The sequence below is a fragment of the Chlorocebus sabaeus genome, chromosome 6 (genome assembly GCF_047675955.1).
Source record: "Chlorocebus sabaeus isolate Y175 chromosome 6, mChlSab1.0.hap1, whole genome shotgun sequence".
In the NCBI taxonomy this organism is placed as follows: Eukaryota; Metazoa; Chordata; class Mammalia; order Primates; family Cercopithecidae; genus Chlorocebus; species Chlorocebus sabaeus.
The window spans coordinates 59,782,407-59,810,014 of NC_132909.1; the positions used below are offsets into that span (position 1 = coordinate 59,782,407).

Genomic DNA, 27,608 nt, shown 5'->3' on the forward strand with positions numbered 1-27,608 from the left:
TCCTTTTCTGTTTCCTTTTAATGACCTCATTTCAAAGAAGAGCCATCTCCTGACCAGGGACGTTTCCCAGGGAGGGGGCGTGTTAGTGCAACAAAGACGAGGCCCTGGCGGCCACGAGAGCCCCCCAGATGTCTTGAGGACGCCGTCTCTAGCCGGGTGGCCCACCGGGTGGGGACAGACAATGACAAGAGGCAAGAGACAAGAGACAGCCGCTCAACCACCCTGCCAGTCCCGGGTGCTATGCCAGAGCCTGCCCCATCCTGGCCCAGGGGCTAAGGCCCCAGGGCGGCGGGAGTGCGGGCCAGGCTGGGCAGTCGCAGTGCCGGGCCTCAGCAGACCTGCGGCTCGCAGCCCCCAACCTGCAGCCCCTTGCTCAGGAGGAAGGCGTCCTGCTTGGGGTCACGGCCCAGGAAGCGCTTCAGCATGACGCTGGCATCTTCGGAGCCGCCGGGTCTCAGGATGCAGCTTCTGTAATCCATGCCAACCTGCCAAGGAGAGAGAGCACTGTGGCCAGGTGGAAACCCAGGGAGGAAGGCAAAGGACCCCGGGAGTCTGTACACCCTCGCCCAGGGGGCCTCGGAGCAACCCCTTCCAGGCTCCCAGGGAGGCCTGCAGGCCGCCTGCATCAGCACGGGTGGGGGAGCGCAGGTGCCTTTCATCAGAATCTCAAAGCAGGGGTGCGTACTGAGGGGCAAGCAGAACCCCGAACTCCCCAGACTCCCGAGGTGGCTCCCTCCATCAGCTCCCACTGAAATCCCAGGCTGAGCCCATGAACAGAAGTGGCTGAGCCTCTGACTAGACAAGGTGGGAGCTGCTCGCGCTCTGGGCCACCGTAAAGGCCTGGGTTCGAGCCCATCCCTGTGACGGCGGAACTACGGGCAGGTGAGGCAAGGAGGAGACCGCGAGGCGGCCGGAGCCAGCCACCAAGGAGACCCCAACGCCCCGGAGCCCCGCAGGAGCCTGCGTGGACGGCAGGATGCAGAGCCCCAGCTCCCAGCCCGGGGGACTCCACCTCTCCAGCCAGAGCCCTGCAGGAGCCTGCGCAGACGGCAGGATGCAGAGCCAGGCAGCCACAGTCCCAGCTCCCAGCCCCTGGCCGGTCCTCAGAGGCGGGACCCCCCACCTCAGCAGCAGGGGGAGCTGCTGGAGGCTGCCTCAAGAGGGGCGCAGGTCCCTGCTGGTCTCTGAAGATAGGAGGCTTGTCGGACCATTGCTCCCCCAGGTCCTGGCCTCTGCACCTCTGTAAAGGGAGCAGCTGAGCGCCTGGGTTTGGTGGCCCCGAGGTACCTGCAAGCTGCCCAGTGCAATGTTGCACCTAGACTGGGCAGGGCCGGCCCTCAAAGCTGGTAGCCACCTGTTCCTTGTGAGGGACTCTGGCGGCTGCCCTGAGCCTGGGTCGCACCAAGTCAGCGGGAGGCACAGGCTCACATGGTGTAAAGGCCTCACTTCACAGTGAGGAAACTGGAGGTTGGAGAAGCAAATAAATGGCAAACGCCAGGCCAGCCTTCCCCAGAGAAGGGGCTGTCTCAGTCCGTGGCTCTGAGGCCGATCACGCAGATCCCGGAAGGACTCATGTGGGAAGACACGGAGCTCCCAGCACTCACAGCCCCAGGCCTGAGGGATGGTGTGGAGCTCCCTGCAGGGCCCAGTGGGGAGCTGTGGGCAGCACTGCACCAAGACCACAGGGTCCCTCGGCTGGGATGGCTCATCCGGCACCCCAGGCCCAGGCCCACCCTGCCACTCAGGACGCCCTCCCCGCTTCCCGGTCCTCCTCACCCCGCTGTTCAGGATACCCTCCCCATCCCAGCCTCCCCCTCACCCTGCTGCTCAGGACGCCCTCCCCATCCCAGCCTCATCCTCACCCCGCCATTCAGGACGCCCTCCCTGTCCCCACCTCCTCCTCACCCTGCCGCTCAGGACACCCTCCCCATCCCAGCCTCCCCCTCACCCCGCCGTTCAGGACGCCCTCCCCGTCCCAGCTGCCCCCCACCCTGCCGTTCAGGATGCCCTCCCGGTCCCCGCCTCCCCCTACCCTGCCGTTCAGGACGCCCTCCCTGTCCCCACCTCCCCCTACCCTGCTGCTCAGGACGCCCTCCCTGTCCCCGCCTCCCCCTCACCCTGCCATTCAGGGCGCCCTTCCCGCTCCCCGGTCCCCGTGTACTTCGCTGTTCAGGACGCCCTCCCTGTTCCTAGTCCCCACGTACCTTGCTGTTGAGGACGCCCTCCTGCTTGAAGCGCGTGTGGAACATGTCCATGGAATACACCTCGCTCCACAGGTACCCGTAGTACTGGGCATCGTAGCCACCCGCCAAGTGGCCGAAGGTGGCAGGCATGTTGGTTCCTGGGACAGACACATGGCGGGGTTCACGCTGTAGCCCCCACCCCATGCTCCTCCTTCAGGAGAAGACATCCAGCCAGACTCCTGAGACCCCCGCCCGGAATGGGGAGAAGCTGGAGGATCAGAGCGAGGGCTGGAACCCGCTGGATACTTCTAGAACCAGAGCCAGCCACAAAGCGAGGGCCACAGGTCTCTGCCCCTCTCCTGGAGGGACAGGAGCTCATTTAATGGGGCTGTCAGCTGCCACAAAGCAAACGTCCCCACTATGAGACTGCGTCAATAAAGCAAGGCACGCCCATGCAACAGCACCGGCCACGCTGCTGAAAACGCTTGTGGAAAGATGTGTTAAAGTCCATGGAGCATTAAGCCAACAAAATACCACCCATGTTAAAATCATGCTGTATTTCCAAGTTCTGGATCCTTGCAAGCGTGTATGAACACACGTGCACACAGGACAACAGGCGTGATGGAAACAGGCCCACGTATCACCATCAGGATCGGGAACTCCTGGGCCTTCCTGTGCTTCTCCGGGCTTTTTACAAAGCATGTGCCATACGTTCGAATCGAGAAAACGCCAGCTTCATTCGAACAAAGGCTCCAGGGGACACACTCCTCCTGGGGGCTGGGCCCGCACACCCGCCCTCCACCCTGGGCCTGCAGCTGCATCTCGGCTGGGTCTGTCCCCAAAGGAGCCTGGGACGTGCTCCACGGCTCCCCGGCAGGGACTCCTGCACTTAAGTGAAGCATGGGGACCAACTCCCTTCACCTTCCCAGGGAAGCAGCTGAGGCCCCAAATTCCAGGGTGTGCCCGGCTCAAGGTGGCTACCTGGCGTGGCCGGGACCCCGAGGATCTCCTGGCAGAGTCGCGCGTACTCCTCGGCGGGGTCTGCGTCTGTCTGCGTGTGCAGGGCCTGGTCCACCTTGGCGAGGACGATCTGACGCAGGTTGAAGAGGCCTGGGCCGGAGGGGAGGAAGGAGCTGGCCTCTGCAGCCGCCCCAGCCCGCTCTGCCCAGAGCTCTGACCGCCTCCCCGGGCACATGCCAGGCCCCAGCTGTGTGCCGCCACCCCCGAAGTTAGCGCCCTTCCCCAGACAAGCGGGTGCACCTGTGTTGGCCTGCCGGGACTCAATAAGCTTCTCCAGGAGCTCCTGGGGCACCGCGCTGCCCGTGCGGTAGTGCCGAGACATCCGCAGCAGCGGCTCCTTCTCCCACACCCAGTTCTCCAGCATCTGCGACGGCGCCTCCACGAAGTCCCGCTCCACGTGGGTCCCGCTGAACATGGCAAACTCCGCCTGCAGGGGTGGGGCAGAGCCTCAGAATGCCCAGGTCCTGCCTGGCCCCTCCTGCCAGCCTGGCCCGTGTCAGCTGCCACAGTGCAAACGGGGCAGGTGCGCAGGTGATGTGCTGGGCCTCGCCCTCCCACCCTAAACCTGGAAAACGACCGGGACCCCAAGGCCCCTGGGCTGCTGCTGGCTGCCTGTGCCAGAAGGACACACCTGAAGATGCCGGCCACATGCCCCTGTTCCTGGAGGCCACCCACTTCCCCCCATCCACAGAGCCGCTGCTCCCTGAAAGCTCTGCACCCCAGAGGGGTTGGGACTTGGGGATGGCCAGGTCCAGGGCAGGACGTTGTGAGACGTGCTGCATCTCCCTGCTCGTGTGTGTGTGGAACCTTCCCTAAAGGCACAGCCCTTGACCAAGTCCTGCTGGAAGCGTGGCTGGCAGCCGAGGGCCAGGGAACCCCTGGGTGATCCTCAAGGTCCTCTCTGCAACACCGAGGCTTTTCCGTTCCAAGGACCACAAAGCCGCGCTCCTCGTCCTGACGGATGGCACCGAGGAACTTGCCATGCCAGGCGCCAGGCACACGCAGAAAGTAGCATGCAAAGCGGGCTTGCAGGCACGTGCGTGGGCACCTGTGCAGGCACCTGTGTGGATATGCACACGCATGTGCTGGCTACGAGTGCTGTGCAAACACTGTGGCGGGGAAGCCAGGAAAGGCGGACACAAGGTCGATCCTCACTCCTGGACTCTGTGTTTTCAAACTCGCCTACCAAGACCCACGGAAACACCAGAGGCCAGCACTGTGGCATTCCTCAGAGAGGCCAGCACTGTGGCATTCCTCAGAGAGGCCAGCACTGTGGCATTCCCCAGAAGCCCCTCAGACAGTCCTCAGACAGGGCCGCGCGCTGTCTTCTTGCTTCAGCTTATTTTGTGAGCAAGCATCCTTTTCTGTCTAGTGGGGTCACGGTGTTTGCATTTTGGGTTTAAAAGGTCCCAAGCGTCGTTCAGAGCACTGTCTCGTGTCTCTCAGCACCAGGAGGCCATGATGCGCCTCCCGGGGACACCCTGTGTGTACAAGCTGCGCCCAGGCGTGGGTGACAGAGCTGCCAGCCACGTGTTCAACGTGAACCCGCCAGCGCTGCACAGCAGTTAGGCATCTTGAACCCAAAACACACACGGTAAGGTTCTGGAATGATCAGTTGGCGAACACGTGACCAGAGGCTCCTGGGAACCCAGCCCTGGTCGGAGGGACGGCTCTGCATGCACTTCTCAGGGTTCTCAGCGGCTTCACAGGACAGAGCCTTTCTGAGGAGCGACAGCTGACTGTGTGCCAGGAAAGATGCTTGCAACAAGTTGGCACTATGTTGGCCAGGCTGGTCTTGAGCTCCTGACCTCAGGTGATCTGCCCACCTCGGCCTCCCTAAGTGCCGGGATTACAGGCGTGGCCACCGCGCCCTGCCAGAATGTGACGACTTAAGAGACAGGATGTCTAAGGAGGACACTAAGGTCAAGTGAGGTTGCTGGGCGGGCCCCAATCCCGCGTGACTGGGGTCCCTGTAAGATGAGGACCCACACAGGACGCTCGCATGAGGATGCAGGGAGGTGGTGGCGTCTGCAGGCCAGGGAGGGACCTGGAGGGAGCCAACCCTGCTGACACGTCACCTCCGACTCCAGTCTCCAGGACCACGAAGAAATACACGCCCTTTGTGTAAGCCCTGGTCTGTGGTGTTTTGCTGGGGCAGCCCCAGGACACGGGCATGAGGAGGAGTCGCCATCTTTGGGTGGTATTGGATGAAGGAGCCACCGGGAGGGCGCAGAGAGAGCCGGAAGCCAAAGCCTCGGGCTTGGACCCCGCTGACCACAGGCAGCCCCTGCCCCTGCCCCTGCCCCTGCCCCTGCCCAGGCCCCGCACCCACCTGGGAGCAGAGCTGGTGCATCACATGGCCAAACTCATGGAAGTAGGTCTCCACCTCGTCATGCTGCAGCAGCGAGGGCGTGTCGGCTGTGGGCTTGGTGAAGTTGGCCACCATGGCCGCAATGGCGATCTGGCGGCTCCCGTCCTGCCGCAGGCAGCCGGGCTGCAGGCCGAAGCAGGCCGCGTGCCCGTACTTTCCTTCCCTGGGGAGGGAGGCGGTGTCAGGTCCCGTGGGGACTAGAGACACCACAAGGTCCCTGACTCCACATCCCTCAGCCCACCTGACTGATAACCGAGAACGCCGGGCACCTCTGAGGTTCTGAACCTCCCTCTCAGCAGAGGCGACTTGGCACAGGGCAGCATGAAAACCACTGCCAGGCCCTGCCTGCCATTCCTCCCCTAAAAGACTCCGGCCTGGGCAGAGCTGCGCCCTGTCTGGGTGGCCGAGTGAGAGTGGAAACAGGGACAGCCGCATTTTCGGCCCCTGCAGTGTGCCCACGGCTGCTACGTCTCCCCGTGGAGCAGGCAACGACTTCCTTCCCGTCTCAGACAGGAACGCCGGGCTCTGAGGAGACCCAGGGCCTGGGTGCACCCCCCGCCCCCACTGCCCTCACCCACCGCGGGTACAGGTCCAGGTAGAACTTGCCGACCACCTCCCCCGAGGCCGCGTCCCTGGCGGTGTAGAGCCGCACGTCCTCGTGCCAGGCGCTGGCGCCCTCCTCGTGGTGGAAGGCCAGCCCCAGGAGCTCCTGGTAGATGCCCAGCAGCCCCTGCGTGACCACCTGCACGGGGAAGTACTCCTTGAGCAGGTTCTGGTCCACGCGGTAGCGCGTCTCCTCCACCTGGTTCATGTAGTAGCGCATGTCCCAGGCGTGGATGCGGCCGTCAAAGGTCAGGCCCCGGCGCTCACACTCCGCACGCTTCAGCTCCAGAATCACCGCACGCTCCTGTTCCCCCAGGGGCTTCAGCTTCTGCGCCAGCTCATCTGTAGGGAGGGCAGAAATGTGGGCCTCTCACCCTGCAGGCTCCTTCACGGCCCTGGGCTTGCCCGCCCGTGGCCGCAACTTTGTCAGCCTCCCTGTTCAGAAGGGAGGGCCTGCAGCTCCTAGCAACCCCTCAAGGAGCCCAGCATCCTTGCGCTCAGGGTGAGGGGCGGTGGAGCCGTGTGCAGGCATGGAAGTGACTCCAGGGCCTGGGCACTTCCCTGTTCTGTGAGGGTCCCTCCAGGGGAGTGAGGGAGCCAGGGCAGGCGTCAGAAGTCCCTCTTCATGGAGGGAAAGGACAGGGATCTAGGGGTAGCCTCGACTGTCCCCTGGGGTGACCCTGAGAACCTTCCCCCAAGGGAGCCCGGTGGAGGAGGAAGGAAGGGCTACCTAGGAAGGTGGCCACGGTCTGGCTGGTCTTGGCCATGTTCATCTCCAGGACATAGTCGGCATGCGTGCAGAACCCCAGCAGGCGGGACTTCTGGGCCCGCAGCGTCACCAGCTCCTTGAGGATGGCGCAGTTCTCCTGCAACCGACACCACCACACTGTCGCCCGGGGGCGCCACTTCCTCCACCTCCAGGGCCAGCATGCCCTGTCCCAGGGCTAGGGGCTCATATCCAGCTCCGCCTGATCTCTGGCCCCTGCCCCTCTCTGCCTGTGTTACTACACAACTCTTCTGGTCATGCCACAAGTGTCATCATCATCCCTCGAGTCCTTTTTGGAACCAGAAGGGGTGCAAATGACTCTAAGGCCTCACACGGAACGTGGTGTGGGGACGAGGGGCTGTCTGAGGAGCCTCCAGGGCATCACTGCTACATGTAGGGACCCTCCCATGTCCAGGCCCTGGTTCCCAGTCTCAGGGGCTCTGCCCATCGCCACCGGCACATGACATGCACACGGCCTCACTTCTGAGGACTGGCACTGCCAACCAAGCCGGTGGGGGCGGGGGGACGACGCGTAAAACCCATGTGACGTGTTTGCAAGGAGAAACAGAGGCCTGTTCAGGACAGATGGGCCCACCAGCACATGTGCTGGGTCCACAGGAAACCCACCTGTAACCAGGCAGGTGCGTGCAGAGCAGCCAGTCAAATGGGGGCCAGGCCAACCACCAGCAGCAAGGTCTCTGAGGCGGCACATCCCCTGGGACCTGGAACGCAGCCCGCCCGTGTGCTCCCTCTTGGCCTGGCCCTCACTCTGCCACTAGGACCCAAGCCTGGGGACCAGGATGGGACTGCCCAGTTGACCTTCCGAGGTGCACTGGGAAAGTCGAGGTGTGCCCAGCCCACAGGTCTGCCCACTCAGGCTTACAGCAACGTGAATTCACAGCCAGCCTGTAGAGGGCAGCCACATCCCATCTGAGCCCGCCGAGCTCCCGGTCCCCGAACAGCTAAGAGCCCCCCTCTGCAGTGATCGGTGCCCACCCATCCCCCCATTGGTGCCTGCCCGTCCCCCGCCCCCCTGCAGTGATTGGTGCCTGCCCATCCCTTTGCAGAGATCGGTGCGTGTCCCCCTTTCGCCAGCCACACGGGTACCAACACGGTGTCGTCAGGGGACCACGGAGGCCCACTAGAGCTCCTGCCTATTCCCGACGGCGAACGGGAGATGTGCAGAGGCCACCTGACTGACCACGCCATGGCGTCAGGGACAGTTACACACGTCCCTGTGGGAATGGCCGTCTGACACCGGTCACAGCGAGAAGGCCTGGTCACAACCCACCTGTGGACCCAGGCTCAGGTCCGGGCACCATCATTTAAGACAAAAGGAATGATCTGGGCTGACACACCTGAGGGGCGGCTCCAGATAAGGGAAGGACGACACGTGCCGTGGCCAGATGCTCAGAGCAGCAGCAGGAGGCTCAGCTTGGGAAGGATGATCTGGGCCCTGAGCTGTGGCCCCAGGGTCTGGGCGGAGCCCAGCACAGACACCTCCAGGGAGTGGCGGAGCCCCACAGGGAGGCCTCTGCTCGCCACTGGGCCTGGCCGGGAAGATCTGGAGGCCATCCAAGAGCGAAGCCTGGAGGTACCTCACAGGCGTGCGGCAGACGGGCCCCACAAGCTCCAGACCCGCTGTCCTGGGGCCCCCGGCTGTGGTTTCTCACCTCCTTGCAGCGGCAGTTGAAGGCCTCCTCCACCTTCCTCCTGGTCTCGGGGACGTGGCATTTCTTCAGGAGGGGGAAGTAATGGGGGTACTTGAGGGTGACCTTCAATTTGCCGTCCTCCGTCTTCTCCAGGGAGTTCAGAAAGTCCTCGGGGAGCCCTCCTATGGGGACAGAACCAGGGTGGCTTTGACAGGGCTGAGGCGCCCACAGCCCACACAGTGTGTGCGCGGGAAGGGCGGGCTTCCCCTTTGCCTGGAAAGCTACAAGGGGGCCCTCAGTGAGCAGCCACAGCCTGGCCACCATCTGCTGCAATTCTCACGTCCCCCATCTAACCCCATCAAGAAACCCACTGGCTCCCCCACAGCTCGGCCACCACCCGCCACGATTCTCACTTCCTCCCTCTAACTCCACCAGGAAACTCCCCGCACCCTCACTCACTTCCTCCCTCTAACCCCACCAGGAGACCCCCAGCACCCTCACTCACTTCCTCCCTCTAACCCCACCAGGAAACCCCCCACACCCTCACAGCAGTATCCCCTGCCCCAGAGAAGGTAAAGCTAAATACAGCTCAACCCCCGGATAGCGTGGGCTTCCAGGGCGCCGCCACCACTCCCATGTGTGAAGGGAGGAGGGCGGCGGGAAGGGTGGCCCGGTCACTGCACAAGGAAACCAGGGTTAGAGGCAGTGTCCCATCAAAAACGAAAACAGCAGGAGCGCCAAGCACGCTGGGCCCTGGGCGGAGAGGGAAGCCCCAGGTGGAGAGGGGGTCCTGCTTTGCTTTTCCTGAAGGACGAACCCCAGGCAGAGCCTCCTGCTCAGAGTTGAGATCTCAGCATGCAGCCCCATGGCTCGGCCACTTTCAAGTGTGCCCCTCCAGAGACACCCACTTCCCACTCTCAGATCTTCTCACTGGAGTCCTGCTTTCCCTTCTCCACCCACGACACCCCGGCAGGACACAGCTCACCCCGCTGCTCGGCACCACACCCTCCCACCTGGCCCCCTGCCCGACAGCCCCAAGAGAGGTGGGGGTGGCGGCATCCCAGACTGAAACGCTCCAGGGTTCCCACCTCATGATTCGGGAGATGCCAGGGCCACCAGGCCACCGTGCCTCAGGCTCGCAGCTTCGACACAAACACTGGCTCACCCCAACCCCAGGGCGGTCAGGGTGGAAAGAATGATCGGGATGGGGGGCCAGAGGCAGGTGGGGGACGTTTTGGGAGGCCAGCCCGTGGGTGTGGGTGGTGACGAGGGAGCTGAGAGTCCCGTGGTCTGCAGAGACCCCTCCTTCCCGTTTGTGCCCCAGCACTAGCGCGGGTCTGGCAACTGTTTGCCGAGTGACTGCAGCATGAGGGGGAGGCCTCCCAGGACCTCACAACGTCCTTTCCAAGGACCATGGGCCTTCAAACAGCAGCTCCCCATCTCGACAGTGTAGTCACCCAACACTGGCAGTCGGAGACGGGAGTTAAAGGACAGCAAGGGAGACGGCTGGGGGGCCCAGCAGCGCTGGACTGGAAAAGAAGCTGGAAAGTGGACTCATGAAAGTTTATTTTTTTAGAAACAGGGTCTTGCTCTGTTGCCCAGGCTGCAATGGATAGTTCACAAATGCACAGTTCACCTTCACTGTGGCTCTGAACTCCCAGACTCAAGCAATCATCCTGCCTCAGCCTCCCGAGTGGCTGGGACCTCAGGTGTGCACTGGCATGCCCCACTGCACTTGTGGATTGGATACACAGACACAGAAGAGAAGAGCGTGCGTGTCCAGGAACACTGTTCCCTGGCAGCGGTGAACAGACCTGGTGCCTAAATCATCCACTCAAAGGCACCAGGACTCCTCCAAGAAATGGCACATCTGAGGGCTGGGCAGGGAGAGCACGGGACGAGCCTGCGACACCAAATGTCCACCAGTGAGAGCGGGCTCAGAGGCCGAGCCTGTGTGCCCCACAGTGAGAGTGGGCTCAGAGGCCAGTAGGTGCATTACAGGGACATGGGGTCTGTCCAAAGGGGCTCCCGAGGGTCCATGTGGGACGATTTGAGCACTGGGATAAATGATAATGAATGACAACCCGGGAATAAGACAGAAGCCTCATGCACATGGACAGAAACCAATCAGTAAGAAGACAGGCAAGGAGGGAAGGTTCGGAGTCACGGCAGGACGACTGATTCCCAGAGAGTGAGGGCAGCAGAAGTCATCCGTGGACATGGCCACTAGTGCCTGACAACGTGTGAGCGACGGACACTCACAGGTCACTGCTCTGGTTGGGTGTGACCGCTCCAAAATGCACGAGGAACTTAATGCCAGCGATGGTGGTAACAGGAGGTGGGGTGTCGGGAGGTGGGGTGTCGGGAGGTGGGGGCGTCGGGAGGTGGGGTGTCGGGAGATGGGGTGTCGGGAGGTGGGGGTGTCGGGAGGTGGGGTGTCGGGAGGTGGGGTGTCGGGAGGTGGGGGTGTTGGGAGGTGGGGTGTCGGGAGGTGGGGTGTCGGGAGGTGGGGTGTCGGGAGGTGGGGTGTCGGGAGGTGGGGGTGTTGGGAGGTGGGGTGTCGGGAGGTGGGGTGTCGGGAGGTGGGGTGTCAGGAGGTGGCAGTGTTGGAGATGGTGGTGTTGGGAGATGGCAGGATTGGGTACTGGGGCCTTCAACAGGCAGCCAGGTCATGTGGGCTCCGCCGTCAGGAAGGGATGAAGGCGTGGATGGGTTCATGTGGGCTCCGCCTTCAGGAATGGATGAAGGTGTGGACGGGTTCATGTGGCAGTGGGACTGGGGCTGTGTGAGGAGGAAGGACCTGGGTGGAGCCGGCTCGCTCAGCCCCCTCCCCTTGCCAGGTGACACCCCGGCTGCCTCAGGGCTCCAGAGTCCCCACCAGGAAGACGGCCCTCATCAGATACAGCCCCTCGACCTGGGACTTCTCAGTCTCCAGAGCCGTGACAAGTTAATTCCTTTTCTTTTTTTTTTTTTTTTTTTTTTTTGAGACGGAGTCTCGCTCTGTCACCCAGGCTGGAGTGCAGTGGCCCGATCTCAGCTCACTGCAAGCTCCGCCTCCCGGGTTTACGCCATTCTCCTGCCTCAGCCTCCCGAGTAGCTGGGACTACAGGCGCCCGCCACCTTGCCTGGCTAATTTTTTTGTATTTTTAGTAGAGACGGGGTTTCACCGTGTTAGCCAGGATGGTCTCGATCTCCTGACCTCGTGATCCGCCCGTCTCGGCCTCCCAAAGTGCTGGGATTACAGGCTTGAGCCACCGCGCCCGGCCTATTCCTTTTCTTACAAACTACATGGCTTCAGGTGTTCTGTTGTAAGCAGAAGAAAAGGGACTAAGACAGAGTGTCTCCTGACAGATGACTGGCCACGACACCCCGGGAAACAGGCCCCGGGGCAGCGGAGAGCCCTGGAGGACCGTCACCCAACGCGCTAGCCGCCCGCGTGATGGTGTCACCCAGCCACATGGGACTCAAGCCACCTGCACGGGAGGCCCTGCGGGCCAGACAAATGGAACAGCGCTCCCAAGAGTTAGACACCAAAATCGACAAACACTCTTGAGTTTGCAGGATGGCAAACATGAAAACAAACAGGCAGAGATACACTGACAAGAACAAAACTGGCGGAAACCGGCTGGAACCCACATGAGCCAGCAGAGTCTGTGTAGAACCAGCTCGCGGACGCCACCTGAACTTCCACCGCGCTTCACACCGACGTCCCCAGGATTCGCACCGGGACCCGTGAGCTGGCATGGACGGATAACTGTGCGTGCCCGAGGACCTTCCAGACCTTCCCTTTTCCTTCCATCAATCACCTGCTAATCCCAGAACCCACCTCTACACCTTCTCGAATGAAAGTACTGCCTGAAAGCCGGCACAGGAGGCAGATTTGAGCTGGACGCCCGGTCTCCTTGGGAGTCACTTGCAACTGAGAAGCTTTTGTTTCCTCAAAACCTTGGTGCCATGGCACTGGCTTCCAGCACATCGGGCACCGAGCCCTTCTGCTTGCTAACACGGGCAGGCGGGAGGGGCAGCCCCACGGGGACAGCGCGGGTGGCGGGGATAGCGCAGGTGGCCGCGGGGACGGCGCGGGTGGCTGCAGGGACGGCGTGGGTGGCCTCGGGGACGGCGTGGGTGGCTGCAGGGACGGTGTGGGTGGCCATGGGAATGATGTGGGTCATCAGTGCCCCACTGAGTGGCAGGCTGAGTTCCCGGGCTGGAAACGTGCTTTATGGCAGATCGTAGCCCGCTGTCTCTCCTGAGTGCCCGGAGCTGAGGGGGTAGGATGTGCTGCCCGAGACACAGAAGGGCCAAGCGAGGGGCTGGCAGCCAAGCTTGGCAATGCCTGACGTGCGAGTGCTCCCTCAGGGAACATGCACCCAGCTGACTACACATCAAGCCACCCGTGGAGGCCTTGGGCCATGAGGGCCTTGTCCCCACCTGTCACCTCAGTGGCAACCACATTCAGAATCTAGAAGCGGAGGTTATATTCTGTAGCACCCATCAGAATATTCCGGCCCGGCTAGGTGCGACGGCTCATGCCTGTAATCCCACAACTTTGGGAGGCTGAGGCGGGCAGATAGCCTGAGCCCAGGAGTTTGAGACCAGCCTGACCAACACAGCGAAACCATCTCTACTAAAAGTTAAAAAATTGGCCAGGTGTGACGGCATACGTCTGTAGTCCCAGCTACTCAGGAGGCTGAGACAGGAGACTCACTTGAACCCAGGGGGCGGAGGTTGCAGTGAGTGGAGATCGCACCACTGCACTCCAGCCTGGACAGTAGAGCAAGACTCCATCTCAAAATAAATAAATAAATAAATAAATAAAATAAAATAAAAATAAAGGCAGGCAGGAACTGGGGTCTCAAGGGAAAACTGTGGTTACCTCAGGGCCAAGGCTGAGACTGGCATCCTGGGCCGCCCAGTCTGGCCTGGGCTCCTGCCACTGCCAGGGACATTTTCTATCAGGGCAGCATCTTGGTGGGACAGACCATGGCCCTCCCCAAGAAGGGGTCAGAGCTTTTGGCTGTAAACGGCCCTGGAGTGCTCCCAGTGAGGAAAGCCCTCGGCCCAGGGCGGTCAGGTCCATGTACCTCGGCCTCCTGCCGCCCTTCAGCACAGAAGCCCACAGGAGGAAGCGGCGGCCCCCGAGGGCCTGGCAGGCCTGCAGTGAGTCCCAGGACCGATGGCAACCCATTCCCCACTGCCCAGCCCCTACCTAGCTCCTCGAGTGTGAAGGGCAGGAAGGTCGTGTCCTCGTTCAGGTTCTTGTTGAAGTCGATGCACAGGAGGCTCAGTTTCTTCTTGATGCTTTTGATTTTCTGGAGACAAAGGCGAGACATGAGAGGAAGGAGAGACTGCGGCGGGCACCGCAGGAAGACGCAAGGTCCTGGGAACACTCCCACCAAGGGCTGAGGGAGCACTCCCCACACCCAGCGCTCCCTGGGACGGAGCACTCCCTGTGCCCAGTACTCCCCAGGATGGAACACTCCCCGTGCCCGGTACTCCCCAGGATGGAGCACTCCCTACACCCAGTACTCCCCACACCCAGCACTCCCCAAGATCCAGCACTCCCCGCACCCAGCACTCCCCCTGCCTGAGCACTCCCTGAGCTCAGTACTCCCCATGCCCAGTACTCCCTGGGACCGAGCACTCCTCACACCCAGCACTCCCAGCACCTAGCACTCTCTGTGCCCAAGCACTCCCTGCACCCAGCACTCCCCAGGACCCAGCACTCCCTGCACCCAGCACTCCCCCTGCCATGTACTTCCTGCACCCAGCACTCCCTGGGACTGAGTACTCCCTATGCCCAGCACTCCCTGGGATCGAACATTGCCCACACCCAGCACTCCCTACACCCAGCACTCACTTCCTGAGTTTCTCTGGGGAGGTGAAGCCCATTTCTCCGGCCCAGCTTGATTAGCCGCTCCAGGTACCGTGCAGCCTCGGGCCTCAGTGAGTCCTTCTGAACTTTCTCCTGGAATAAAAACGTCAAAGCATGTAGGACGTGGGCCAGTGCAGCTGCTCCAAAGAACAGTTTGGCAGTTCCTTAAAAATCTGATCATCTGGCCCCCATGTGACTTGGCAACTGCACTGCTGGGCATTTATCTCAGAGAAATGACGACCTGCGTCTACACAACACCCGAGCAAACGTTCGCTTTGTTTGGACGAGCTCTGCACTACCATCAGCCCAGAGTTCCTTCACCAGGGCAGTGGCTGAACGGGAACAAGATTGCTGATCGTCCCCAGGTCCGTATCAGGCTGTAGATGACACCATAGTTTTGCAAAACGTCACCACTGGGGGACATGGGCAAAGTTGACAAGGGCACTCGATTATTTCCGGCACCTGCATGGGAACCTCTCGTTGTTTCAATACAAACTCTGGGAGGTGGAGGTGGGAGGATTGCTTGGGCCCAGGAGTTTGAGACAAGCGTAGGCAACATTGTGAGACCTTGTCTGTATTTAAAAAAAAAAAAAAAAAAAAAATAGGCTGGACACGGTGGCTCACGCCTATAATCCCAGCACTTTGGGAGGCCGAGGCGGGCAGATCACAAGGTCAGGAGATTGAGACCATCCTGGCTAACATGGTGAAACCCCATCTCTACTAAGAATACAAAAAAAAAAAAAAAAAAAATCTAGCCGGGCGAGGTGGCGGGCGCCTGTAGTCCCAGCTACTCGGGAGGCTGAGGCAGGAGAATGGCGTGAACCCGGGAGGCGGAGCTTGCAGTGAGCTGAGATCGCGCCATTGCATTCCAGCCTCAGCGACAGAGCAAGACTCCGTCTCAAAAAAATAAATAAATAAATAAATAAAATAGTAAGAATCCACTGCTATCATGGGCCACCCTGATCTGTATTTACCAAAGCACCAGGGCTGCATGTTCCTGACACTGGGGGACACATCAGCACATTCCCGGGGGTCCTCGCCTAAGAGGATGAGCAGCAGCAGGAGGGTCTCTGGGTCTCTCCTGATCATGTGACACCAACAGCAAAGCCCCATGCATGCTGGGAGGAGCATCGGGGGAGCAGAAGCCCACGCGGTCACACTGCCAGGCCCTGTCGGCTCATGCCACGTGGGGATGGGGTGTCTGGGTCACACCTAGGATGGCCAGGAAAGGAAAAGCAAGTGCACATGCTGTGATCCCAGCACTGTGGGAGGCTGAGGCAGGTGGGTCACCTGAGGTCAGGAGTTGGAGACCAGCCTGACCAACATGATGAAACCCCGTCTCTACTAAAAATAAAAAAAATGGGCCGGGCACAGCGGCTCACGCCTGTCATCCCAGCACTGTGGGAGGCCAAGGTGGGTGGATCACTTGAGGTCAGGAGTTCGAGACCAGCCTGACCAACATGGTGAAACCCTGTTTCTACTAAAAATACAAAAATTATCCGGGCGTGATGGCGGCGCCTGTAATCCCAGCTACTCTGGAGGCTGTTCACGCACCCCGCGGGGAGCACTCCCCTCACCTGGAGCCACACAATCCTCTGGTACACGTCCTCCCTCATGCTCATCTCCACGTCGAACTCGGAGAGCTTCTTGTCGGCCTCTGTGCTGGCCGTCCGGATGTCCTTGGAGGGAGAAACGTGCTGGGGGAAGTCAAGGATATTCCTCTGAACTAAAACAGGGAGACCAGGGAGATAGGTGTGAGAATGGGCCCTGGTGCAACTGGCAGGTGCTACCGGACTCCTCTCCCAGGCCCGTCTGCTGAATCCCCCCATGAGCTCTCTCCTGCCTCAGCCTCCCAAGTAGCTGGGACTACAAGCACACGCCACCGTCCCCTCCAGGCTGGGCCCTGGGATGGAGAAAGGAGGTGCTGTCACCTGTGTCCTCGGGGATCTTACAGACCAGAGAAAAATATGGATTCAACTCAAAGCCCTCCAAGGCAAGGAGGACCCCAACAGACAGAGCTGGGTGTGAGGAAACAGAGAGGCTGGCGGAGTTCCCTTCCAGAGAGAGCTGCAGCTGGCGATGGGCACATTTTAATGCATGAACGACTCACACTTTCCTGAGCACATCTGCATTTTAGGTTGAGCAGAGGAAATGTCAGTGGCTAGAAAAGCATAGGCTTTAGGCCAGGTGCGGTGGCCAAGCCTGTAATCCCAGCCCTTTGGGAGGCCGAGGCAGGCAGATCACCTGAGGTCAGGAGTTCGAGACCAGCCTGGCCAACAAGGTGAAACCCCATCTCTACTAAAAATACAAAAATTAGCCGGGTGTGGTGGCGCGTGCCTGTAATCTCAGCTACTTGGGAGGCTAAGGCAGAAGAATCGCTTGATCCTGGGAGGCGGAGGTTGCAGGGAGTTGAAATGGCACCACTGCACTCCAGCCTGGGTGACAGAGAGAGGCTCCATCTCAAAAAAGAAAAAAAAAAAAAGCTTTAAAATGGAGTCATCCCACAACCCCCAAGACTCCACTGCAGGCATCCAGCCAGGAGACACGAACACACATCCACACCGGAATCTGCACGCGTGCACTCACAGCAGCTCGACTCGCCATTGCCCAAAGGCCCATCCACGAGTGAACGGACTGACAAGATGTGGCCTCTGCCAAATGGAACATGACTCAGCCATGAAAAGGAACGAGGCTCTGGAACAGGCTGTGGTGTGGATGCAACCCAAGGACGTCATATGCAGAGAAAGAAGCCAGACACAAAAGGCCACACGGTGTGTGATGCCACTTTTTTTTTTTTTTTGAGACGAAGTATCACTCTGTTGCCCAAGCTAGAGTGCAATGGCACGATCTCAGCTCACGGCAACCTTCAGCTCCTGGGTTCAAGTGATTCTCCTGCCTCAGTCTCCCGAGTACCTGGGATTACAGGCGTATGTCCAGCTAATTTTTTTATTTTTAGTAGAGACGGGGTTTCACTATGTTGGCCAGGCTGGTCTTGAACTCCTGACCTCACATGCACCCGCCTCTGCCTCCCAAAGTGAGATTATAGGCGTGAGCCAACGCGCCCAGCTGTGTGATGCCAGTTCTATGAAATAACCATCCACAGAGGATGGCTATTCACAGGCCCATCCACAGAGACAGGAGGGGACGCGTGGGTGCTGGGGCTGGGGGCAGAGGAGATGGAGCGTGACCACTGAAGGGTATAAAGTTTCTCTCTGGGGTTATGAAAATGCTCTAAAATGAAAGAATGGTGACAGCTGGGCAACACTGCAAGTTTATTAAAAACCACTGAAGGGTGTGTTTTTTTTTTGTTTTGTTTGTTTTTTTGAGACAGAGTTGCACTGCTGTTGCCCAGGCTGCAATGCAATGGCAAGATCCCGGCTCACTGCAACCTCCGCCTCCCGGGTTCAAGTGATTCTCCTGCCTCAGCCTCCCAAGTAGTTGAAATTATAGGCATGAGCCACCACGCCCAGCTAATTTTGTATTTTTAGTAGAGACGGGGTTTCTCCATGTTGGTCAGGCTGGTCTCAAACTCCTGACCTCAAGTGATACGCCCACCTTGGCCTCCCAAAGTGTTGGGATGACAGGTGTGAGCCGCTGCCGGCCTGAAGTTTGTGGTTTAAATGGGTGAATTATACGTGATGCAAACCATATCTCAATGGAGCCGTTTAAAAAAAACAAATCAGCCAGGCACGGTGGCACACACCTGTGCTCCCAGCTACTCAGAAGGCTGAGGCAGGAGGACCGCTTGAGCCTGGGAGGTTAAGGCTGCAGTGAACCATGACAGCACCATGCACTCCAACCTGGGTGACAGAGCGAGACTCATTCTAAAACAATAAAACAAAACTAATAATAATAGTAAAATTTTTTTTAAAAAGCATATACTTTGCAGAAGAAAGACCTAAATTCAAACTGCAGTCCAGTCACTACCTCGATTCTGGGCCAACAGAAATGTCCCCAGGCCTCAGTATGTTTAGAGGAGGCTTCGTGCGTTTGGAGGGGGGGATGGGCTGGGCACAGTGGCTCATGCCTGTAATCGCCGCACTTTTGGAGGCCAAGGCAGGCAGGAAGCTTGAGCTCAGGAGTTCTAGACCAGCCTGGGCAACACAGCAAGACCTCATCTCTACTAAAAATTAAAAAAAAAAATCAGCCAGGCGTGGTGGAGCGCACCTATCATCCAAGCTACTTGGGAGGCTGAGGTGGGAAGATGGCTTGAGCCTGGGAGATGGGGGCTGCAGTGAGCCATGATCACACCACTGCACTACAGCAGCCCGGGTGACAGAGCAAGACCCTGTCTCAAAAAATCAACACAAAAGCTCGTAGTGGGGGCTCTGGGCCAGGCCTGATGCTGGGGCTGAAGAGAGAAAAAAAATAGGCTCTGTCCTCTCGGGATTTATGGGTGACCGATTAGACAAGCAACTGCCGGGACGACAGTGTCAGTGCCGTGCAGGGACTAATCCAGGCGGCTGGCATGGGGACAGGAGGAGCAGGAAGGGCTCCCGGGCTAAGTGGACTTAATCTGTGATCAGAGAGAAGCCGGGCATGCAGCAGAGCACAGGACGAGGGCCGTGACGGGCAGGAGGGGCTGGCTGGGGAGGCCCTGGCTGGGGGAGGGTGCCAGGCACGAGGAGACTGCGTGTCCAGGCACAGACAGTGCAGGGCGCTGAAGACCACACCGAGGATGCTGGGCGTCACCCTGAGGACAGTGGAAAGGCTCCGAGGGGAGCAGCAGGGCCGATTTCAGTTTCCTTTAACACTGCTTCTCGCCACCATGTGAAGGAGGAGGAGAAAGGCTGCAGGAGGGGAAAGCGGGGCACAGGCGGAGGAAATGATGCCTGGCACCGCTGGGCGCCCTGAGAGGGAACTGGTATCACCTGAGCCTCAGGAGACTCCTGCAGGAGAGGCCAGGGGCCACCACGTGGCCGAGGAGGGGAAACCAAGGTCCTGCTGGGCTCTAAGCCACTTGTCGGAAGCCAGAGGGAGTGGGAAGAGGGTCAGGATTCCAAGCGGGGGCTGCAGGCTCTGCAGGCTCTCGGTGCTCGCGGAGCTTCAGCCCTCTCTCCAGCCCCCAGCCCAGACAGCAAACCCTCTGGAGGCCGCACGGCACGGGCCACGGAGGCCAACCCTTTCAGGGGATGCCTTGGGAACACAAGAGAAGTCCTGGGCTGAACTCAAGGATTCTCGATGGTTCCCAGCAAAAAGGCCTTCCGCTAGATGGAAGGGCGGGGAGTCGCCTCACTCAGAGCTCCCTGCGGAGACTCTCTGGATCTCTTGGTCAGGCAGGTACACTGTCAGCCTTAGGCAGAGCTCGGGAAGCAGTGTCCCTAACCCATGTCACCAGGCACCTCACTCCTCTCCGTGAGCACAGGGACCCCAAGGAGAGAAGGAGGCCCAAGGTCATGAGGTCACCCCCGCTGCAGGGCAAGGAGGCAGAAGCCAAAGGGGCCAAGTTCAGTCATTCAGAGAGAAAACAAATACCCGCCTTCCCAGGCCAGGGAAAGAGGTCGGACAGGGTCAGGTTTCAAGGCTGCTGGCTCTGGGAGAGGCTGGAGAGGCGTGCTGTTTAGACACGTTTTCTCAGCTCCAGCTCTCAGATCACACAACCAAGGGGTCCTTTGAACGGATGAGGCTGTGAAGCGGAGCAGAGCACGGGCAGAACCGCCTCTGTCCGACACCTCCAGTGACCAGCACCTGCCAGATGCCTCCGCCCAGGTTCTGAACCTGCTCCACGGACTGGGCTGCTCCTGCCTGCGGTGCCACCTCCCTCGGCACCTGTGGCCCACGCTCAGACCCTGCCTGGGACTTACCTGTGTAGGTGACCTCCACGTCGGCCAGCGCCTTGAGCGTGCTCTCATAGGACACGTCCTCGAACTCCTGGGCGCCCACCTGGTCGTACACGCGCTTGGTCTGCTCGATGAGCTCCCTGGTGCGCTCCTCTATCTGCTGGGCGGTCAGGTCCCATCGCAGGTCGTTCGCCACAGAGCACGGAGACGCCGCGTCCACCACGTCTCCTGCACAGGCTGCGCAGAAACAAAACCCAGTGCCGGGAGGTCTGCTTTTGGTTCAGTTAGGGTCAAAGTGAGGAGGGCAGAGGGAAAAGAGGGATCATCTGCTTCTCATTCAGAAGAGTGAGGTCCAGGGCTCTTGTAGGGAAGAACAGACTGACCAGTCTCTAGAGCAGGAGGCAATTCTGCCATCAATCCCCTCCGGGGACCCTGGGTGACATCTAGGACACCTGTGTCTGTCGCGGCTGCAGATGCTCCTGGTGTGGAGTGGCTGGAGGCCAGGGATCCTGCTTAGTACCCCGCAGTAACCAGGACGGCCCCAGCAGAGAACAATCCAGCCCGGAATAGAGATAATGCTGCTGTTAAAAATCCCCGGCCGGGCACGGTGGCTCGTGCATGTAATCCCAGCACTTTGGGAGGCCGAGGCGGGTGGATCACGAGGTCAGGAGATTGAGATCATCCTGGCTAACACGGTGAAACCCTGTCTCTACTAAAAACACAAAAAATTAGCCGGGTGTGGTGGCGGGAGCCTGTAGTCCCGGCTACTCGGGAGGCTGAGGCAGGAGAATGGCGTGCACCTGGGAGGCAGAGTATGCGGCGAGCCGAGATGGCGCCACTGCACTCCAGCCTGGGTGACAGAGAGAGACTCCGTCTCAAAAAAAAAAAAAAAAAAAAAAAATCCCCCTGCCCAACCGGGCGCGGTGGCTCACGCCTGTAATCCCAGCACTTTGGGAGGCCAAGACGGGCAGATCACAAGGTCAGGAGGTTGAGACCAGCCTGACCAGTATGGTGAAATCCATCTCTACCAAAAATACAAAAATTAGCCGGGCGTGGTGGCGCGCGCCTGCAATTCCAGCTACTCAGGAGGCTGAGGCAGAATTGCTTGAACCCAGGAGGCGGAGGTTGCAGTGAGCCTAGATAGTACCATTGCACTGCAGCCTGGGTGATAGAGCGAGACTCTCATCTCAAAAAAAAAACCAACAAAACCCCCGCCCTAGAGTGGACACCATCCACAGATCAGCCTGTACAAACCCCTGGGTGTTCACAAAAGGTGAGGTCCAGGACCACCCACGCACTGCTCAATTCCTGCCATGCCAGAGGGGAAAGGTGAGGTATGGGGGGTTACGGGAAGAGTCCCTTCTTCCACCTGCTTCTTCCACACCCCACACCCAGTGAGGGGAACATGCAGGCCTCCGTCCATGAACTCATCAAGAAAGTGAGGCTGGCGTGTGGCCGCGCCAGACCCACAGGTGCTACGGGCCAGTCATATGTGGCCTGGCCACTCACTCCGGGGCCTCTCTGAGAAACGGGCAAACGGAGCCCGAAAACAAGAATGGCAGGCAGGGGCTCCGGGCAGCGAGGGCAGCTGCGGGAAGGGCGACTACGTGAAGAAAGTCAGTGCGGCTCGGCACAGAGAAGGCAGCAAAACCACCTGGAAACCCCTAACGATGCAGGACCTGGGGGCCAGCAAACAGCCCTGCAGAGGGCCCGGGGGCCAGCAACCAGTCCTGCAGAGGGCCCGGCGGCCAGCAAACAGCCCTGCAGAGGGCCCGGGGGCCAGCAAACAGCCCTGCAGAGGGCCCGGGGGCCAGCAACCAGCCCTGCAGAGGGCCCGGGGGCCAGCAACCAGTTCTGCAGAGGACCAAGGATTTTCAGCTTTGTGGGCCACATATGTTTTCTGTCTCATCCAAAAATCATCTTCAGTTCCAGGGGTGTACAAAAATAGGCATGCCTGGCCAGGTGTGGTGGCTCACGCCTGTAATCCCAGCACTTTGGGAGGCTGAGGCAGGCAGATCACTTGAGGTCAGGAGTTTGAGACCAGCCTGGACAACATGGCGAAACCCCATCTCTACTAAAAATACAAAAATTAGCTGGGTGTGGTGGTGCAGGCTTGTAGTCCCAGCTACTCTGGAGGCTGAGACAGGAGAATCGCTTGAACCCAGGAGTCAGAGGTTGCAGTGAACTAAGACTGCACCACTGCACTCTAGCCCAGGTGACAGAGCAAGAGTCCATCTTGGCCGGGCACGGTGGGTCGTGCCTGTAATCCCAACACTTTGGGAGGCCAAGGTGGGTGGATCACCTGAGGTTAGGCGTTCAAGACCAGCGTGACCAGCATGGAGAAACCCCGTCTCTACTAAAAACATAAAAATTAGGGCCAGGCGCGGTGGCTCAAGCCTGTAATCCCAGCACTTTGGGAGGCCGAGACGGGCGGATCACAAGGTCAGGAGATCGAGACCATCCTGGCGAACATGGTGAAACCCCGTCTCTACTAAAAATACATAAAAAAAACTAGCCGGGCGAGGTGGCGGGCGCCTGTAGTCCCAGCTACTCGGGAGGCTGAGGCAGGAGAATGGCGTAAACCCGGGAGGCGGAGCTTGCAGTGAGCTGAGATCCGGCCACTGCACTCCAGCCTGGGCGACAGAGCGAGACTCCGTCTCAAAAAAAAAAAAAAAAAAAAAAAAAAAAAAAATCAGCCGGGCGTGGTGTCGGCACCTGTAATCCCAGCTGCTCGGGAGACTGAGGCAGGAGAATCGCTCGAACCTGGGAGGCAGAGGCTGCAGTGAGCTGAAATCGTGCCACTGCACTCCAGCCTGGGCAACAAGAGTGAAACGCCATCTCAAAAAAAATAGGCAGGCCAGAGTTTGCCAACTCCTGGTGTAGATGACAATGAAGGCTTTGAACTTTGATCCTGAGTGCAAGGTGGAGCCCTGGAAAGGGACAGGAAGGGGACGGGCACTAATAATTGGATGTGCATTTTAACAAAGGCTGGGGCAGGTACAACAAGCGAGCTCAGAATGCAGAAGCTGCAGTCAGAGGGTCCGGGTGCGGACCCCACCTCTGCCACTTGCTAACTCTGGGATTCTGGCAAGAAACATCAACTCCCAGGCTTCCCACCTGCAAAACAGGAACAATTCAGGGTGCAGAGAACAAGAACCGTCTAAGAATTCAGTGAGGAATGAAGGCAAAACATCTTGTATCCTGAATACCACCAGAAAGTTTTCAAGAGGTAGCTGTTATTACAGGCCATGTTCTGCTGTCCAAAAACTCTTGGGGCCGGGGACGTTTTACCATTCAGAATTCCCCCCATTGTAGAAGGGTAATAGGGTCCAAGTGCCATGTATTCCAAATCACTAGGGAGGCTGGGGCAGCACTCCGAAATCAAATTACTCTTTCTGCAGCGAGAAGCAGGAATACGCACCAGGGTCTCTCCCTGTCTGCACTCTGGCCGCCAATCGGGGCCGGATCGTTCTCTGGGGTGAAGCTGTCCTGGGCGCTGCAGGGTGCTGAGCATCCCTGGCCTCCATCCACTCCATACCAGGAGTGCCCCCCAACTGTGACAACCACAAATGTCCCCAGACATGGCCCAGTGTCCCCTGGGGAAGCACAATCACCCCAACTGAGAATCAGTGATATTCGCTAAGTGGGAAAAAGAAAGGCTCTCAGTCGGTCGGTCAGTTGCGGTCACTTTCCGGCCAAATGACTTTGCTGTAAACTTACGGCAAACCTTTCAGTTTACAGAGTATTTAGGATTTTAGAACTGCAAAAAAGGGACCGTGGATCTACATTAAACCGTGGGGTAAAGAAGAGCTTCAGGGGCTCTGAAAGGACGGAGATCAGCGGGAACTGGAATTGTCAGAAAATTCTCCTGGAGGAGTTAGGATTTGAAAAACTTGTGGATGTCAGTTCATCCTGTAAAGATTTACTGATTGTGCCAAGGATCCAGTAGCAAACAAGGCAGACAACATTCCTTCCTTCCCAAGGCCTGAATATCCCCGATTATCATTATTACAATTATCACCCTCATTGCAATGGGCTGGACAAAGAGCTGGGGGAATGTGGCTGGGCAAGAGAAAAGCCAAGGATACGGGCAAGGATTTGCCTCAACGACAACCAGAGTGACTTTCTAAAATCGGGCACGGTGGCTCACACCTGCAATCCCAGCACTTTGGGAGGCCGAAGCAGACGGATCACTTGAGGTCAGAAGTTCAAGACCAGTCTGGTCAAGATGGTGAAACCCCGTCTCTACCAACAATACAAAAATTAGCCGGGTGTGGTGGTGCGCGCCTGAAATCCCAACTACTTGGGAGGCTGAAGCAGGAGAATCGCTTGAACCCGGGAGGCGGAGGTTGCAGAGAGCCTCTGTGGGCAGAGATCGCACCACTACACCCTGGCCTGGGAGACAGAGAGAGACTGTCTCAAAAAATAAATAATCAAATAAAGAAAAAACACTTAACATCACCCCTTTGCCTTTAAATTAAAAGGGTCTTGGCTGGCTACAGTGGCTCATGTCTGCAATTCCCGTACTCTGGGAGGCCGAGGCAGGTAGATTGTTTGAACCCAGGACTTCAAGACCAGCCTGGGCAACACGACGAAACCTCATCTCTACAAAAATTAGCCCAGCCTGGTGGTGCAGGTCTGTAGTACCAGCTACTCAGGAGGCTGAGGCGGGAGGACTGCTTGAGCCCAGGAGTTCGAGGCTGCAGGGAGTCGTGATCGCACCACTGCACTCCAGCCTGGGCGACAAAGTAAATAAATAACACAATAAACAGGTCCCCTCTTTACGTTCCAGCCAAACTGACTTTCTGCTTTCCAAACACGTTCCCTCCTCCTAGGACGCCTCCTTCTCCGGTCCTGGCAGGACACCTGCTTCTCCCAATCAAGCAAGTCAAGGCTCACCCCTCAGAAAAGCCCCCCAAGACCACCCTATCCCTGGGACTGCCCCGTTCGTGTTTATTTGCTCCCTGGGACTGCCCTGTTCGTGTTTATTTACTCCAGAGCACCGATCCCTCCCTATCTTCGATCCTCTCTTGCTTATTTACTTGTTGAATGTCTGTCTCTGGCTCTAGAATTCCGGGAAAACGGGGACCGGAGTCCTCAAATCACGGCCTCCCGAGGGTTCGCCACGGGGCCCGACCCATCCGGAAGGGAAGCGACATCAACTTTGCAGAATGAATGAAGCGCTGGAAAAGCTGGTTCCTTCATTCTGCAAACGAGAGAGCGGGGTCGCCCACCTCCCCCGCTGCCCCTCCAGCCCGGCCGAGGGTGGCTCGGGGACCACTCCGCTCCAGCCTTAGGCCCAAGTCGCGACCCCGGGAGGAGTGAGGGTGCAAGGGAGCCCGGGTCCGGCGAGCGGGGTAGTCGGTACCTGCGGGGGGCTTCATGGCGGGTGGGTCTGCGCCTGAGGCTCCCTCCCTCCTTCCACCTGCTACGCGTCCAGCCACCTCGGCCACTGCGGCCGCCTCTCTCGGCCCAACCGCCGCCACGGCCGCCACGACCGCCTGAAGACCAAGGGACCCGCCGCCTGCGCACCCGGGGCATGCTGGGGCGGCGCGTGCACAGGGAGGGCAGGACGCACGCGTTCCCAAGCCCCGCCCACACCTGAAGGAGGCGGGCCGAGACGCTGGAGCCCTCTGCGCATGCGCTGCAACCCTCCCAGTCCGTCATTGGTCTCGGGGTTGCGTGGGCGGAGCCTCTTGCGGTACCTCTCCAGAGCGGCTGGGGTGGCTAGGAAGGACGGTTTCCTTGGAAACCGCACGCCGCTGACGCCTCTCAGCCTCTGTCTGAGCGGTTCTTTCCGCGGAAGCTTCGCCTGGGCTTGCCTCCCTTCTTATAGCTGTGTGTTGGGCCAGTGTTATTATCGATCGCTAACTGTATCCCAGGCCCACTTTCCAGCATCTGAATCAGACGAATCAATAACATTAACCAGAAGTTTTGGTGTTTGGTTGTTTTTGAGACGGAGTCTCGCTCCGTCGCCCAGGCTGGAGTGCAGTGGCAGCAATCTCGGCTCACTGCAACCTCCGCCTCCCGGGTTCAAGCAATTCTCCTGCCTCAGCCTCTCGAGTAGCTGGGACTACAGGCGCGAGCCGCCACGCCCGGCTAGTTTTCGTATTTTTAGTAGAGACGGGGTTTCATGGTGTTGGCCAGGATGGTCTTAATCTCTTGACCTCGTGATCTGCCCGACTCGGCCGCCCAAAGTGCTGGGATTGATTACAGGTGTGAGCCACCGCGCCCAGCCAATTTTTTTTTTGTCAGAAACATAAGCAAGTAAACTGATTCATGTCAAATAACAGGTGTTTTGGAACAGTGCAGTAACCTGACCTACATCCAGTGTTGTGGGTTAAAACAAAAAACATCTTGAACCGTCTGTCTTGAACTGTTACGGCACCCAGAAAAAACAATGTACTACAGTTAAACTGGCAAAAACGAAACAACCGACCTCCTTTCTTTCCTTTTTTGTTTTTTGTTTTTGTTTCGTTTTGTTTTGGAGGGACTGGACGGAGTCTCACTCTGTCGCCCAGGCTGGAGTACCATGGCGCGATCTCGGCTCACTGCAACCTCTGCCTCTCGGGTTCAAGCAATTCTCCTGCCTCAACCTCCCGAGTAGCTGGGACTACAGATGCCCGCACCACGCCGCTAGTTTTGGTATTTTTAGTAGAGACAGGGTTTCAGCATGTTAGCCAGGCTGGTCTCGAACTTCTGACCTCAAGTGATCTGCTGCCCCCTGGCCTCCCAAAGTGCTGGGATTACAGGCGTGAGCCACCGCGCCCGGTCTCACCTCCTTTATTTCTGCAAAAGAAATTAAAATAATCCACGCCATTAATCGTGCATGTATTTCGAGTAGGACTAAAACGAATTGGGAGAACATTTCTGGCAACTATAACTCAGATGGTGATCAGTTTTCTGTCGTCCTTGGAAATTTCTCATCTCTCATCTCTATTTTTTTTTTCCGTACGTCTTGAGCACACCAAGCTTAATTTTACATAGGCCTTCATTTTCGCTGTTCCCTGTGCCTGGGGTCCGTTTGGACTTTTTCCTATCCTTGAAATCCAAACCTAAAGGATGCTCTTTCCTACCCATCCCATGCAACTTAGCTCCCGGTGACAATCACACCACCTTCATTTTTTTTTGTAGTGTTAGCTATGAAATTTCTTGTTTATCTATTTATGTACTAATTTGTTAGTTTATAGTTCGTCTACCCCAATGCAAAATAATGACAGTAGACATTTTGCTAGTTTTTATGACTGGTTTGCAATAAATATTGAATATTAGGCACCTGCTGCCTACTAATGTCTCTATTCTCACAAGCGTCTCATAAATTGACTGCATGAAAGAATGCATTTGTGGGTGAGTAGATG

At 58.6% G+C, this 27,608-nt stretch overlaps 1 protein-coding gene across 1 annotated transcript; it reads right to left on the minus strand.

Annotated features, from left to right (window-relative positions):
• Positions 1–25,801, minus strand: THOP1 (thimet oligopeptidase 1). The gene is made up of 13 exons (XM_007994724.3): positions 25,619–25,801; positions 20,275–20,487; positions 16,048–16,196; positions 14,456–14,563; positions 13,805–13,907; positions 8,617–8,777; positions 6,908–7,043; positions 6,153–6,519; positions 5,536–5,737; positions 3,444–3,630; positions 3,165–3,293; positions 2,205–2,341; positions 1–485 (listed from the first exon to the last, which is right to left on the minus strand). Exons 1-13 carry the CDS (start codon positions 25,632–25,634, stop codon positions 330–332), a joined length of 2,064 nt encoding a protein of 687 aa, XP_007992915.1. The 5' UTR covers positions 25,635–25,801; the 3' UTR covers positions 1–329.
• Positions 25,802–27,608: the final 1,807 nt, after the last annotated feature.